The 15,529-nt window shown below is 40.7% G+C and overlaps 1 protein-coding gene across 1 annotated transcript in view; it reads left to right on the top strand.

Moving 5' to 3' along the window:
* Positions 1 to 15,529, top strand: part of itih2 (inter-alpha-trypsin inhibitor heavy chain 2) — a 52,602-nt gene extending 37,073 nt beyond the window's left edge. Inside the window, exons 14-21 of the mRNA XM_069908223.1 lie at positions 46 to 185; positions 3,328 to 3,500; positions 5,051 to 5,167; positions 6,498 to 6,611; positions 9,160 to 9,358; positions 10,429 to 10,601; positions 13,141 to 13,252; positions 15,255 to 15,529. Of these exons, the coding sequence (XP_069764324.1) occupies positions 46 to 185; positions 3,328 to 3,500; positions 5,051 to 5,167; positions 6,498 to 6,611; positions 9,160 to 9,358; positions 10,429 to 10,601; positions 13,141 to 13,252; positions 15,255 to 15,402 (1,176 nt within the window). The 3' untranslated portion in view covers positions 15,403 to 15,529. The remainder of the gene's footprint in view (positions 1 to 45; positions 186 to 3,327; positions 3,501 to 5,050; positions 5,168 to 6,497; positions 6,612 to 9,159; positions 9,359 to 10,428; positions 10,602 to 13,140; positions 13,253 to 15,254) is intronic.

The following is a 15,529-nucleotide window of genomic DNA, read 5'->3' on the forward strand; positions in this document are numbered from 1 at the left end:
CTCAATTATAGACTTGATGACCGATGCCTTCTTTTTTCTTTCCAGGCAAACAGTGACCTACAGTTTGAGGTGGAATCACCAACAGATGAGCTAGACATAATTCTGGCCAAGCACCAATATGTTCTCCCCTCTTTCACAAAGCAACTTTGGGCCTACCTTACGATTCGCCAGCTACTTGCAGAAAGGTTATCTCAAAATTGTGATTTTTCACTTTTTGCTTCATTCTTCCCTCCTCTTAATCCTCCCAAACCCACTAGCAATGTGCTAGCTTGGAACCTTGTCTGAGAGTAACCTCTGAGTGTTGAGGATCTATGGGTTAAGGTGGGAGATGGGGAGTGGGGTCATAAACAAGGCCAATTTTGACTTGTCATTCAGGGGAGTACAGTAGCTCGAACTGGATGATAACATAGGGAGAATTTTGGCTAATTTATCCACCCCTTATCCCACCTTATTCCTGCATGCACATTGACAGGCTATTCGGCCTATAGGGTCTGTACCTACTCCTGGGAAGCAATCATATTCATCCTTCCATAACATTTCCTTCATCTAACGCCTATTCTAAGATAACAAGACATCGGCAAAATTGTATGATTTATGATTTCCAGTTTGGAAACCATAGGATTAGGCAAGAACCAGTTTACTTACAATGACAAAGTAGACTATTTGGCCCACTCGATCTGTGCTAGCTCCCAGCCAGCCCCTTTCCCTCCTCCTTATTTCTCTATGCCTTCCAGTGTATTTTCTTCCATACCCATCAAACCCCTTTTAAATCTTTGCCACTTACCGACACTTGGAAAATCTACCAGCACGTCTTTTGGATGAAACTAGTGCCTGAAGCAACCCCACCCGGTCACAGGGAGAACATGCAAAGTTCATGCAGGCAGCACTGGAGGTTAGGATAAAACTCGGGTCCCCACATCAGCGATGCAGCCAAGTAACCTGAAGATTAGTCTGGCAAATCTTAAATAGAGCATGTGTGGACAATGCTGTGGTCAGCCAGCGAGCTTGGGTGGATCAGGAGTACGACACACAGGACGTGATCAATTAAATCAGAAGAAACACACTTATTAAATGTAGAGTAATTTTTCTTGGTTGTAAGCAGTGGGATAGTACCAAATTAATTATGTACATAAAAGGAACCTCAGTCATAGTCATGTAGACTGAGGTTGATTGACAGAGATTATCCCATAACCTTCATTCTGGCATCATTTAAATTTAACTTTTAAATTTAGACATACAGCACAGAAACAGGCCCTTTTGGCTCATGAGTTTGTGCAGCCCAAATACACCCAATTGACCTACAACCCCAGTGCGATTTGAAGGGGAGGAGGAAATTGGAGCACCCAGGGAAAACCCACGCAGACATTGGGAGAACGTTTAAAAACTCCTTGCAGACAGCACCAAATTTGAACCCCGGTCCAAACCACTGATGCTGAACAGCATTGTGCTAACCACTACATTAACCATGCGTAGCCAAAACAAAACTGCTTAAAACTAAACACCCAGTAGGTAGGTCAGCTCCAGTAGACGGAGAAGCAGATTTAACACAAAGAACCCTGTTATGCCAGCAGTACTTCAATGGAAGTTGACACTCTGTGCCGTGCAGCAGGTCTTCTTTGAACAGTGGGTCTGGGTGACACGTTGCTGACCGATAACAGGACGTTGGGGTTGGAGAGCTGGCCCAGAAATAGATATGATCAAGATCTCCATAAAAATAAAATACATTAAAATCCCTGGCACCTATGGGGATTGGTAGATGCCGGATAAATTTATTTTCCATTTGCTTGAGACTTATTCTTACTATGCCTAACTAATACACTTGCATTAAGAATAAACAGTTTAAAAGACGATACTACACTGTATATATTCATGCAAATGAAGTTTGTTCAATGTATAAACCTTAAAGCATTTTACTTTATTTTCAGTCACATTCTATGAAAACATTTAACCGTTGCTGCATCTGCAGGTTCCTCCCCCTCCATGAAGCTGCCTGGCCCGAAAGACAAACCATAATATTATAGATAATTAACTCCCCCTACTCAAGTTTACAGATAAATCTTCTGACTGAGGCAACTCTTGTTAAATAGGGATAAGGAGACATTTTAAAAGTCACCCCAACAGCGAACAGCATCAACCAGCTCTTCATCCTGGGCGACGCCATTACTGCTTCACACAACTTTATTCAAACAGCTGCTACGAGCAAAGCCCGACCAAGGCCCTCTGCTGGCTGAATATTTGCTCCAATCTTCACCAAAGGTTTATGTGTTACCTCAGAGAACATTTACTTTCATGTTAAACATGCATTTGTCCTATGATTTTTATTTAGTTTATATTTTTAATTTCTTTTTCCTCAATTTTTTTGCCAGTTGCTTGAATTTGAGATACCAGGGGTTTGACTGCATACCTCTAGCATCCTGGCCAGGGATCATTGGTGAGAGTCCTAGTTAGCCCCAGGAACTGCCCAAATAAGGATGGAGGGTCAAATAATACTTTGTGAGAGTTTCTCCTGGATTGGACATTCATAAGGTTTCCTTTGAACATGTATGTAGAAAAATCTTGCAGCAATGATACAAGGAACCTGGACCAACATTATTACAGAGTGCCCAATACTATTCCTATCTGGGTACATTAGAACATAGAACAATACAGTCAAGCCCTTTGGCCCTCAATGTTGTGCCAACCCATATTCCTTCCTTTTAAAAAAAAAGTACTAAACCCTCTCTACCCTGTAACCATCTTTTTTTTAATCCATGTCTCTCTAGTCTCTTAGATGTCCCAAACGTTTCAGCTTCCACCACTATCCCTGGCAAGGCATTCCAGGCACCCACAATTCTATGTATATATTTTTTTAAAATTAGCCTGACATCTCCCCTAAACTTTCCTCCCTTCACTTTGTACAGATGTCCTCTGGTGTTTGCTGATCCTGCCTGGGAAACAGGTGCTGGCCGTCCACCTGATCTAGGCCCCTCATAATCTTGTAGACTCTCTATCGAGTCTCCTCTCATCCTTGTACACTCCAAGAAGTCCCAGCTCTGCTAACCTTGCCTCATTACAAATTGGCTATATTGCTGTTAGTCTTAACAATTTAAGTTTGCACTTGAAATCTATTGCCTAAAAGTGATGCACAAAGAAATCAAATTTCAACATAATTATTTGTATAATAATAGTTTGTAGCACTAGTTAGATTCCTGACTGCGAAACCTCTCATGAATAATACATTGGATATCTACCGTGTCGAGACCATACGTGGTTAATATTGCTTCAGCTGGTCAGATTGGTAGCCAGTCCAGTGAAGATAAAATGAGCTCAAATTGTTCTTCCTGACAGGGCCTTGGTTCAATCAGCGAAGCAGAAGAGTAACATTACCAGCAGGATTTTAACTCTTGCACTGATTCACCACTTTGTGACCCCTGTAACTTCCATGTTGGTGGAGAGTGAGGAGACCGGGCAAAAACTGCTGGCAGATTCGCCCAGAGACTCCAGGGATGGCTGCTGTGGAGGTTTGTTAGTGCTCTTGTGGTTTCATTTAAAATCATTCAAATGGTTAGTGTGTCCAGGGATGGCCTATGAAAACAGAGCCTCATGGTTCTACTTAAAAACGCAACGCTGGAGAAACTCAGCAGATCGAACGGTGTACTTTATGTAGCAAAGTTAAAGATACATAACCAATGTTTTGGGCCTGAGCTTTTCGTCAAGCTGTGAGCAAAATGTAGGCAGGTGGGAGGGAGGGGCAGGAGGAGGAGTACAGTCCCTCAGGCAGGAGGTAATAGGTGAGAAGGGTGGGAGTGCACACTGACAAGCAGGAGGAGGGATGGGGACAGAGCTGAAAAAAAAATTTGAGAAAGGCTGGTCAAGACCATAAGATATAGGAAAGGAATTGGCTAATTTGGCCCATCGTTTGCCCTGCCATTCCATCAGGGCTGATTTACTAAGCTTTTCAATCCCATTTTTACTGCTTCCTCCCCATAATACTTAATCCCTTCCTCATCAGGATCCTATCTCCCTCTGTCCTAAACGTACCCAATGGTTACTCCTGTTCCTATTTCTTCTGCTCTTGTATTAATTCCACTTACAAGCAACAGGTCCTTAGCCTTCTGTGCTCTGGCCATTCAAGATGCATCTCAACTGTTGAGTGTTTTTGCCTTCACCATCCCTTCAGGCAATTTAATGCAAATTCTAACCAGCCTGTGGGTGAAAATAAATCTTCCCTATAAATGAAGCTAAACCACCTACTTGCATTAAACCTATGACCTCTTGCTGTGGATACCTCTATAGTATTTCGTATTTTACTACTGACTTTCCTGTCAATTCAGAATTTTGTACACTTCAGTTGGCCGTCTCTGCTGCAAGGAAAACCAACAAAGCCGAAACATTTCATTTGAGACAACACTCCTGAATCTCCTCTGCATTCTTCTCCAAAATAACTATTGAATTATTAACTTGTGCTTTTGAAAAATCAAAGAAATTCAAAACTCTGTGCAATTGTCATGCATATTTGCCATAACAGAAGTTGTTAATAAAAGCAGTGTGATGTAACAAAGAAAAGCTATGGGTGATTATTTTACCTGCTTACATACAGGCATGGTTAGCTTAGCAGTTAGCACAACGCTGTTACAGCACTAGCGACTGGGACCGGGGTTCAAATCCAGTGCTGTAAAGAGTTTGTACGTTCTTCCTGTGTCTGTGGGTTTCCTCCTGGGGCTCTAGTTTCCTCCCACTGTTCAAAACATACTGGGAGTATAGGTCAATTAGGTGTTATTGGATGGCATGGGTTCGTGGGCTGGAAGGGCCACTTACCATTGCTGTATGTCTAAATGTAACAAAATTAATACATGATATTGAAAACTATTAATCAGATTATACATGGGTATAATCAAAATATTATTGTTTAGTAATGAGCTGCGAACTGCAAATTACTTTTTGGACAATTATCTTAATGAGAATAAGATCTTTACCTCAAAGAATACTGTTCATATTATTAAAGTGAAAAGATCTTCGACTCTCATCTGTATGTGGAAACAATGATTACTTGATAATCTCGTTGCTGTAGGAACACCTATCATTAAGAAGGAGAAACCTTTCACTCCATTGAAGCAACCAATATCCACTATTCTCCCTCAACAAGTATCTGGCAGCACTGAATTGGAGATAAAACCTGTCACTTCAGGTAAAAGTTCAAAGTTCAGTTTGATAGTTTGAGTACAAACGTGGCATCACATACCACCCCAAGATTCTTTTTCCTGCGGGTCAATTATGTTACTTACATAAGTACTGTATATACTCATGTAATTTTTTTAGACTTTTTACCATTAAATTTATGAGATCGACTATTATGTGCATACTGCTTTTGACCATGGTGAGTACCTGCGCCGTTCGAGCAATCTGGAGCTCCAATGGACTTGCAACATCCTGGACCAGGTGGAAAGTCCACATTTGAGGCATTGGGACTTCTGATGGGTGGGCAGCTGGGGCTAGGTGAGAGTCTGTGGTTGAAGTGATGGGAGTTCCAATGGGTTGGCAGCTGGGGCCAAAAAGGGAGGGGGGGGAGGAGGGGGTCAACTTTTACTTGTGATGCATGGAAATACCCAAATTTGGGGCCAAAAATAAGGGGGGGGGGTCTTTTACACACTATTGAATATTACACTGATATATACAGTAATTACATTGCTTATTATCATGGGGGATCTTTGAAAAGCAGCATAAAACAAGATGTGATCGTGGCCAAGAGATTACAATGGCAGTGTTCAGCTTCAAGGATAAACGATGACTATCTTCACCTTTCCTCTTCTCATAATGATCAATGTTGAGCAGAAACTTCCAGATGATGAATTGAATTTATTGTCATGAGCGCCAAGCTTTGTTACCCAGTCAGGTTGATCTCCACGTATTACAGCAAATCAAAACAAGTGTTACCACAAAAGTGCAAGATGTATCTTTGCTGCTTCTACCTGATATAAATATCTATCTGTGTCTATCTGGAAACCTCTTAAACTCCACTTTTACCACTACCCCTGGCAGCCTGTTCCAGGAGGTAGTGTTGGGAAAAAAAACCTGCCCTGCAACTCTCCCACCCCTTAAACACATGTCCTAAAGTATGTGTCCACCCTATCATAACGTCTCATCATTTTATGAATTTATCCAGGGAACATCCTGGTAAATCTCTTCTGTACTCTTTCCTCCAATGGGACGACTAGATTTACACACAAATGTAGTGTAACCACAATTTTGCAGAGCTGAAATGTGACTTTATACTCAATGCTCCATCCCATGAAGCAAGCATCCCAAAGCCCTTCTCTACCACTATCTACTGATGTGGCCATTTTCAGGAAACTGTGGACCCGCACCTCTGCTGTTGAGAGAGTTTTGCCATTAACTGTGTAGTTTCCCTTTGCATTTGACTTCCAAAATTGTAACGCGAGACTCTCGTCAGAATTAAACTCCAGATTAAATGCAAGTGTATCTGTTTTAATAACTATGAACATGTTCTTCTAATTTAGTTGATAATGACCCACACTTCATCATTCACCTGCCCAAAAGTAAACAAGACATTTGCTTCAATATTAATCCACAGCCTGGAAAAATCCTGAGTCTGGTGTCGGATCCAATCAAAGGTAAAAGCAAAATTGCCCAGATTAATTTAAAAGCATGTATTATGCTGAAGTAGTTACATATGCACTCAGTAATTATCGATGTTCTGTGTTAATTTTGTTTGAGTGTCCTGGTTGGGTTTTTTTGATTACAAGGTTGATGAAGGAAATTAAGCAGCTCAGAAGACTTTTGGAAAGTCCCACACAAAAAGTGAGGTAACAAAATTAGAGGTGTAGGGTCAATGGCAGCATGGATAGAAATTTAACTTCAAGGCATGTGAGTAGCAGTGGTCATGGAAAATCTGAGAAGTGGTATCCTCAGGACTTTGGTAAACTGGCCAATCTTCCAGGATGTTACTCCTATTGAACCCTCAACATGTTCAATTTTTTTTAAGATGTTACAAAGTAGGACAATAAGAATGACTTTAATTGGAGTGTGGGAAACAAGGTCCCAGTATTTGTGGTTTAATTCACCAAAGGTTATGAGACCTTTGGTGAATTAGACCACAAGTCACAGGAGCAGAAATAAGCTATTCAGCCCATTGAACCTGCCCTGCCATTTAATCGAGATGATCCATTTTCCCACTCAGCCCCACTGTCCGGCCTTCTCCCCATAACCTCTGATGCCCTGGCTAATCAAGAACCTATCAATTTCTGCCTTATCAATAATGACCTGGCCTTTGCAACTGCCTGTGGAAACCAGTTCCAGATTTACCACCCTCTGGCTGAAGAAATTCCGATTCCTTTCTGTTCCAAGTGAACACCCTTCAATCCTGAAGTTGTGTCCTCTTGTCCTAGACCAAGAGGTTCTCAACCATTTTCTTTCCACTCTCATACCACTTTAAGTATCTCTATGCCATTGGTACTCTGTGATTAGTAAGGGATTGCTTAAGGTGGGATGTGGGTGGGAAGGAAAGGTTGAGAATCACTGCTCTAGACCCTATTGTTACTGAAATATTTTGCTTGAGAAAAATTGCCATTGGCCCGTTTCCTTTGGAGTTATGAAACTGTGCACATAACAAGTCAATTTGGGACAATTAAAAGTGGTTTTCACCCTTTTTCTTTCCACCCACATACCACCTTAAGCAATCCCTTATTAATCAGAGCGCCTATGGCATAGTGGTATGTGAGTGGAAGAAAAAGGTTGAGAATCACTGTTCTAGAATCTCCCACCTTGGGAAACGACCTTTCTTCATCTACACTGAAACATTTCGAACATTGAAAGGCATGGACAATGAGATCACTGCTCATTCTTCTAAGTTCCAAAGTATACAGTCCAAGAGCTGTCAAACACTCCTCAAATGATAATCCTTTCATTCTTGGAATCATCCTTGTGAAACTCCTTTGAACCCTCTCCATTGTCAGCACATCTTTTCTTAAACGAGGAACCAAAACTGATTACAATACTCTGTGAGGACTCACCAGTGCCTTACAAAGCGTCAACATCACATCCCTGCTCTTGTATTCTATTTCTCTTGAAATTAGTGCCAGCATTGCATTTGCCACCTTCACCACTGACTGAATCTGCAAGTTTACCTTTGGGCGATCCTGCACAAGGATTCCCAGGTCTCTACATCTGGGTATTTTAATTTTTCTCCCCATTTTTAAAAAAAGTCTGCCTCATTTTCTCTCCCAAAGTGCATGACTGTTCACTTTCCATCATCTTTCATTTGCCACCTCTGCCTGTTCTCCTAAATTGTCTAAGTCCTTCTACAGCCTCCACGTTTCCTCTACCTGCTCATCCGTCTACCTTTGTATAATCCACAAATTTGACCACAACCATTCAGTCCATATCCAAATTATTAATATACAACATAAAAAGGAGTGGCCCCAACATCATCCCCTGTTGAACAGCGCTTGAAATTGGCAACCGATCAGTTCATAGGGATTCGGGGAAACAGCCCAAATTATCAGGAATTCTAAACCAAGCCAAATGTCCCATGTTCCATGCTCTTCTCACTGATAAGATGATGGTTAAAATTATCAATGGAGGAGAATCAAAAATATGTATATTGGATAATCCTAATAGTTGGTTTGGCCAAAACACACCCACACTGTTGGTGTGAAGGTGAATATGTGTGCAAATGTACGACTGTATGTTTGGGTGTGAGTGTGCACAAGCATGTGAAGTTTGTGTGACAGGCAGTACAAGTCTGAGTGCTATCATGTGACGGAAAACTCAAAGACCCAAACACCCTGCATGTAACATGGTTTTCAAGTGACATCCCAGCGTGAAACTTCCACCATTTAGCGAATGTGTGAGCTCCTCAATCAGTGTGGAACTTGAATGGAAAATCTAGGCGTGCTGAAACAGTGGGGGAAAATGAAGCAAGGCTTGACAGTGTTATTGTATTGACAATATACAGTGCAACACCAGCATCTGCTGGTAAAGGCCTGACACTGCAGCAAGAGAGTAGCTGCTCTTGCTTCTTAAAGGGTGATTTCATCCTGTTAATGTGTTGTATAGATCCACTGTCTGTCACAGCCTACAATTGCCATATTTAAGCAGAAGGTTGCATTAGCTGTTTTTTTTTTAAAAAAACACTCACTGTTTGTTTTTTGCCACCTTCAGGCATTGCAATCAATGGAAAAATTGTCAGTGGAAAGCAAAGCAAAAATCAGAAATTGAACACTTACTTTGGCACAATCGGGATCCACTTCACCAAACTGAATCTAAGCTTTGACATCAGCACAGAGAAGATTCGCTTGAAGGATGGAGACCATAAAACTCTTCTTCAGTGGTTTGAGAATGCGACTTTGACACATGCAAGGTAAACATTGCAAAGGAACAGAATTAATGTTTTAGCTAAGTGTCCACTTCCTTCAGGAAGTTTAATACCCCTGCCATAAATATCCTCAATTCATGGCCGACCATGGTAATGAATTCCATAGATTCACCACCTTCGGGGGAAAAGAAATTCTTCCTTATCTCTGTTCTTAAAGGACGATTTTGTGTTCTGACTCTGTGGCCTCTGGTCTCAGACTCCCCCACCATAGTAAACATCCTCTCCACATCTATTCTATCCACCTATCAATTCTGGTTGCCCACAACAAAGGATGTGGGGGTGTTGGAAAGAATACAGAAGAGATTTTATCAGGGAATAAGTTAAACAAACTTGGATTGCTTTCTCTGGAGTACTGGAGGCTGAGAGGGGACCTCATAGTTTATAAAATTATGAAAGGCATTGATAGGGTAGACAATCACAATCCTACATCTTGGGTTAAAACGTCGTGTCCTCAAGGATGTGTTTCAAGTCAACTTTATTGTCAACCTGATGAAACTGCATTTTCTGCAGACACTCAACTAGGCCTAGCACACAGTCAAATAATACATATGCAGGACAAGTATTCATCTATAGAAAAATAAATAGTTTCATGAATGAGTCTCAGATGGCTAGTGTGAGCAGTTTCTTTGGTCGTTCAGCATTCTCACTGTTTGTGGTACTGGCTCTGATGGGAGCAGCTGAAAGATGCGGTGTGGTCCTCAATGATTTTGTGTGCCCTCTTCAGGCAACGATCCTGGTAGATCACATCGATGGGAAGTGGAAGAGAGAGTCTAGCGAGGAAAGGAAGAGGGGTGGTTTTAAAGTAGTGCGTGCCAATTTATCGATGCCTGGGGGTTGATGCCTGGAATAGGCTGACAGGTGTAGTAGTGGAAGTAGATACAATAGTAGGGTTTAAGAAGCTTTTAAATAGATACATTAATATGATGGAAATAAACTGGTATGTATTCATGTGCCAAAAGTGTTAGTTTAATTTGGGAATCATGGTGGAGCAGACATCATGGGTGGACGGGCCTGTTTCTGTGTCCTTATTCATATTGTCTTGTTTCCTGTTCTAGTTTTGTTGTCAGGGTGGAAAAAAATAATAAAGTCATAATCACTGTGGGTGACGATATGGTTTTCCTGATTTTACTTCACCGTGTCTGGAAAAATCATCCAACCAATGTGGATTTCCTGGGATTTTATAATCCTCCCACAAACAAGTTCTCAACAAGTGTCCATGGATTAATTGGTAAGGAATTTAAATAAAATCTTATTTTTAAATGAAATATTTTACATCAAGTGTCTCAACTGTGATTCAGTTTGTGGCAATTAATTTCAAGAACACAAGGAAGTCGGAGCGGGAATAGTTCAGATCCCTTGACTTCCCCTCTACTTAATAAAATGATGGTTGATCTAGCCCAGGCATCAACCCCCCTCTTGCACCAAATCCCCATAACCCTCAAGGATTTCAAGGATAAACTTCCACTCAAAAGATCATGCCCCCGCAACCCTGAATTTAGAGCAGTGGTTCTCAACCTTTTTCTTACCTCTCACAGACCACTTTAAGAAATCCCGATGCCATCAGTGCTGTATGATTAGTAAGGGATTGTTTAAGTTGGGATGGGAAGGTTGAGAATTACTGCTCTAGACCTAATTGTTACTAAAATATTTTGCTTTAAGAAAAATTGTTCTCTGCCCATTTCCTTTGGAGTTATGAAATTGTGCACATAAGTCAATGAGGGACAATCAAAACAGTGGTTTTCAAACTTTTTCTTTCCACCCACATCCCACCTTAAGTTATCCCTTACTAATCACAGCACCTATGGCATAGGGATTACTTAAAGTAGGATGGGAATGGAAAGAAAAGGGCAAGAACCATTGATGAAGAGAATTTCTGATTCACCATCCTGAGAAATTTAATGGTTCAGTTTAAATGCACAGCTCTTTAAGAAACCACGAGTCCCTATTTTAAAAATGTCTTGATATTTACTCTGCCCTGACCCTTAACACATGGTTAGCACGACACGATTACAGTTCAAATCTGGCACTGTCTGCAAGTTCTCCCTGTGTCAACGTGGGTTTTCCCCAGGTGCTTCGTCCGGTTTCCTCCCACCATTGAAAACATATGGGAGTTGTATGTTAATTTGCGTGTAATTAGATGGCACAGGTTTAAATGGTTGGTATTGGCTTCTACTGTGCTGTAAATATTTATTTTTAAATTTAAAGTTCACCACCCTTTTATCTAAACTCCAAAGGATATAAACACCAACCTGTTTAGCTTCACTTAAATGGGACAAACTTCTCATCCCAGAATTAGTTTGTTGAAGTCACTCCAATAACTTGTCTCTTTTTCTGCCTAAGGGGACCATTGTATGCAGTGTTCCTAGGGAACCTCAACTGTGCAGATGTTCAAAAAAAAATTCCCTATTTTTGAACTCTCAGCTTTTAATAAAGTGATATAACTAAATTTCAAATGGGTCATAAATCAAATAATACCTTTATTAACAATGTATGTGAGCCTCTTGAGTAGGAATAATGGACCAATCTATTTGTATAGATATTGAAGATACAGAACTTATTTCAAGAAATAATGCAATTTATTCACATAATGCAAATGGAACACACACCCATTAGAGATTCAGATTGATTTATGCTTTAATTCAACCTGCATCAACTACAGTGCAGTAGTGCCCAAATTTACTCATTCTGATTTGTAAAAAAAATTACCTCTTAAAAGTACTTGCCCCCAAAACAGCAGTGAATGATAAATGAATCAAGTTTTCATTAAAAGGAAAACAAAACACTTATTTTGAACCTAATGACTCCTTGGGGAAAACATTAATCTCACCATTTATTGTCAGAATAGTGGAATTAGGTGCTGCATTGTTTTTTCAACCCGGTGGGCTGTTACTTTGTTGTGCTTGTATTTTTTTAAAATTTAGACATACAGCAGGGTAACAGGCCATTTCTGCCCATGAGTCTGTGCTGTCCAATTTACACCCAATTAACCTAAACCCCCAGTAGGTTTGAACGGTGGGAGGAAACCGGAGACCACCCACACAGGGAGAATGTACAAACTCCTTGCAGGCACCACAGGATTCAAACCCCGATCTGGATCGTTGTTGCTGTAAAGGCGTTGCGCCAACACTAGGCCCACCATGCCAAAGATTGTAGTCTATAAATGGATGCATGCCCAATTCCACGGGTTCCCAGTGTTGTAACATTACATGATCATTTTTAAACCCCCATTTCTTTCTTGATCTTGGGGTGTTTAACTGCTCAGCTCGCCTTTGTTTTTCCTTCCCAATTTCAAGATGTAATGGGCTGATTTGTTTCTTCTAAATGAAACCGATAATAAACTTACTCCACGTACAATGCACTTTTTAAAAATTACAACACACAACAGTAACTGATCCTTCCAACCCATGAAACTCCTGCTACCCAATTAATTTACCAATCCAGTACATTTTTGAAGGATGGGAGGAAAGTCATAGTGAAAATGGACAAACAGCACCAGATTCAAGCCCATGACTCTGGAGCTGTATTCCACCAAGTGCTATGTTCAACTGTGTCAGCTCCATTATTGTTACTGCCCGTAAATATTAAAATATTTTGATGTTACTCAGCTGTTTATGAAAAGACAATTTTTGTTATGGCAAATGTGTTTTAAAAATCTGCAGTCTCCTGGTGAACAGCTCTTTGGATTTCTGACTTCCAATATACAAAATTGTCAAGATGCTAAACATTCTTTGGAGAATTACAAAGGCTTAAAATATTGTTTCTTGCAGGCCAGTTCACCCATGAACCACAAGTAAATGTGTATAACTTGCAACCCGGGATGGATCCAAATAAGCCACAAGCCATCATGCAAATAAAGGGCCTCAAGATCACTGTAACCAGGTACGTGAACAAAACCCACAAAGGAAATACAAAACCAGCACACGCTAAGACCTCAGCTACACAGCAAGAAGCTGGACAGACTCATCAGCAGGTCATGCAACTTCCATGGTCCATGTTTCAGGTTGGGACCTTTCATCCATGAAGAGGTCAATCATCCATGAAGAGGTCAATCAGCATTTTGGGCCTACTTCAAGTTCAATATCATCCGGTTGTGCGTGTGCAACACGACAAAACAGCATTCTCCAGTCCTCAGTACAAAGCATGCAAACTCCACCAGACCCAATATATATGCAGACCAGCAATACATATGCAGAACAAATAAATAAATAGTGGGATCCCAGGGGGTTAGTGTGAGCAGTTCATTCAGCTGTTGTGCATTCTCATTGCCCATGGGAAGAAGCTGTTCCTGAACCTGGTGGCTCTGGCACTATCTCTTTCCCAAGGCAGACCTCAATTCTCAATAAATCATCCCAACCTGAAATATCAACTGACCACTGATGAAAAGGGTGCAACCTGAAATGTTAGCTGTCCATTTCTATATCATTTGAACAAAAATTGTTCAGTCACATTGTGCAATTAAAATCAATTGAGAAAACACCTTTTATTTCCCTTGAATGATCTTTCCAAATTACCTTAAGTAATCCCCTAATTACAGAGAACCTATGGCATAGGAACTAAAGGTGGAATGTGAGTTTAGGGGGGCAGTTTGAAAACCAATGTTCTAAATGCCTGCAAGTACAGGCCCAGAGGCATCAACATCCCTCACATCTTAACCCTCTCATTCCCAGCAGCTATCCATATCCAGTTACAGGTTCACTATATCGACATTGTTTTTCCAATATTCAAGAATGAGATTGATATTCAAATGCAAACTGTACTCTCAGAAGTTTAGAAGGATGGGGTTGGGGGAGATATCATTGAAATGTTCCAGCTATAAAAATGGCAGGATTTCAGATTTATTGTCACAGTATATAAATGACATCACATGCAACCCTGAGATTCATTTACCAGCAGACGAGGCAGAATTATCACTTAGTACAAAAAAAGTGACATGGCATACACATGTAAACAAATAAGTAACTAAGCAGATAATAAATGTAAATAAACTGCAGTAAAGAATTTTTTATTTTTTTTAAATCAATAGTGCATGAGTCTGATGGTGGAGGTGGGAACAGTTGGTCCTGAACCGAGTGGTGCGAGTCTCGTGGCCCCTATACCTCTCCTGACGGCAGCAGGGAGAACACAGCATGAGCTGGGTGTTGCAGATCCTTTGATTGCTGCTGCTCTCTGACAGCAGCATTCCCTGGAGATGTTCTTGAAGGTGGGGAGGGTTTTTGCCTGTGATGTCCTGGGCTGCATCCACTACCTTTTGCAGAGCTTTACACTTGGGGGTATTGGTATCCTCATACCAGACCGTGATGCAGCCGGTCAGCACACTTTCCACTGGGAGAGTCTTGGACCAGAATAAAATGACGCACCTTCAGAAGGGAGATGAGGAAAGGTTTCTCAGGGGGTTGCACATCTATGGAATTTGTGGTCAGACGGCTTTGGGATAGTGACAGATTACAAAGCAGCCCAAGACTTTTAGAATATCAGAGGGAACTTATACACACGACCCTTCAATGCTAAATTTGTACCAAAATTAGGGTTGTTTAATTTGGAAACAAACATGGAAATAACATGTGAACAGGAAAATGCAATTTAAGAGAGCAGAGCTTTGGCTCTAGTCCTGAATCAGCAGAATTTGCAGTCAACTTTGAAATAAAGATTGGTTATTCACAAACCATGAACAAAATGGATTTTAAGAGGGCAAAAACAAACAAGTGGTGCAGGGATTTAGAGACAGAATTAAAGTGAGACATAAAAGACAAAAGGATTGCAAAAAAAAAAATTAAACAGTGCTGGAATTAGTTGCCTGCAAAAGGAAGTGGGAACAGATGATCAGAGCTTTTAAGTTTGAATAAGACTGATCTTGCAATATCATGTGTGCATTATCCTGCAGGGGTCTGCAGAAAGACTACAGAACCGATGCAGTAAATGGAACAAATATCCAATGCTGGTTTATCCACAACAGTGGGAAAGGTTTCATCGACGGACATTTTAAAGACTACATTGTTCCACACCTAAACAGCTTCTTGGAGCGCCCATGAACATTTGCATTTATTTCTCTATTCAGCACCATTTAAAGTAATTGAATGTAAATCAGCATTATTGAGAATATTTAATAGTTACAGTAATGTTGTCTTGAAATAATAATAAAACAGTATTCTCCCTTTA

This window comes from Narcine bancroftii, chromosome 13 (assembly GCF_036971445.1).
Source record: "Narcine bancroftii isolate sNarBan1 chromosome 13, sNarBan1.hap1, whole genome shotgun sequence".
Taxonomy (NCBI): Eukaryota; Metazoa; Chordata; class Chondrichthyes; order Torpediniformes; family Narcinidae; genus Narcine; species Narcine bancroftii.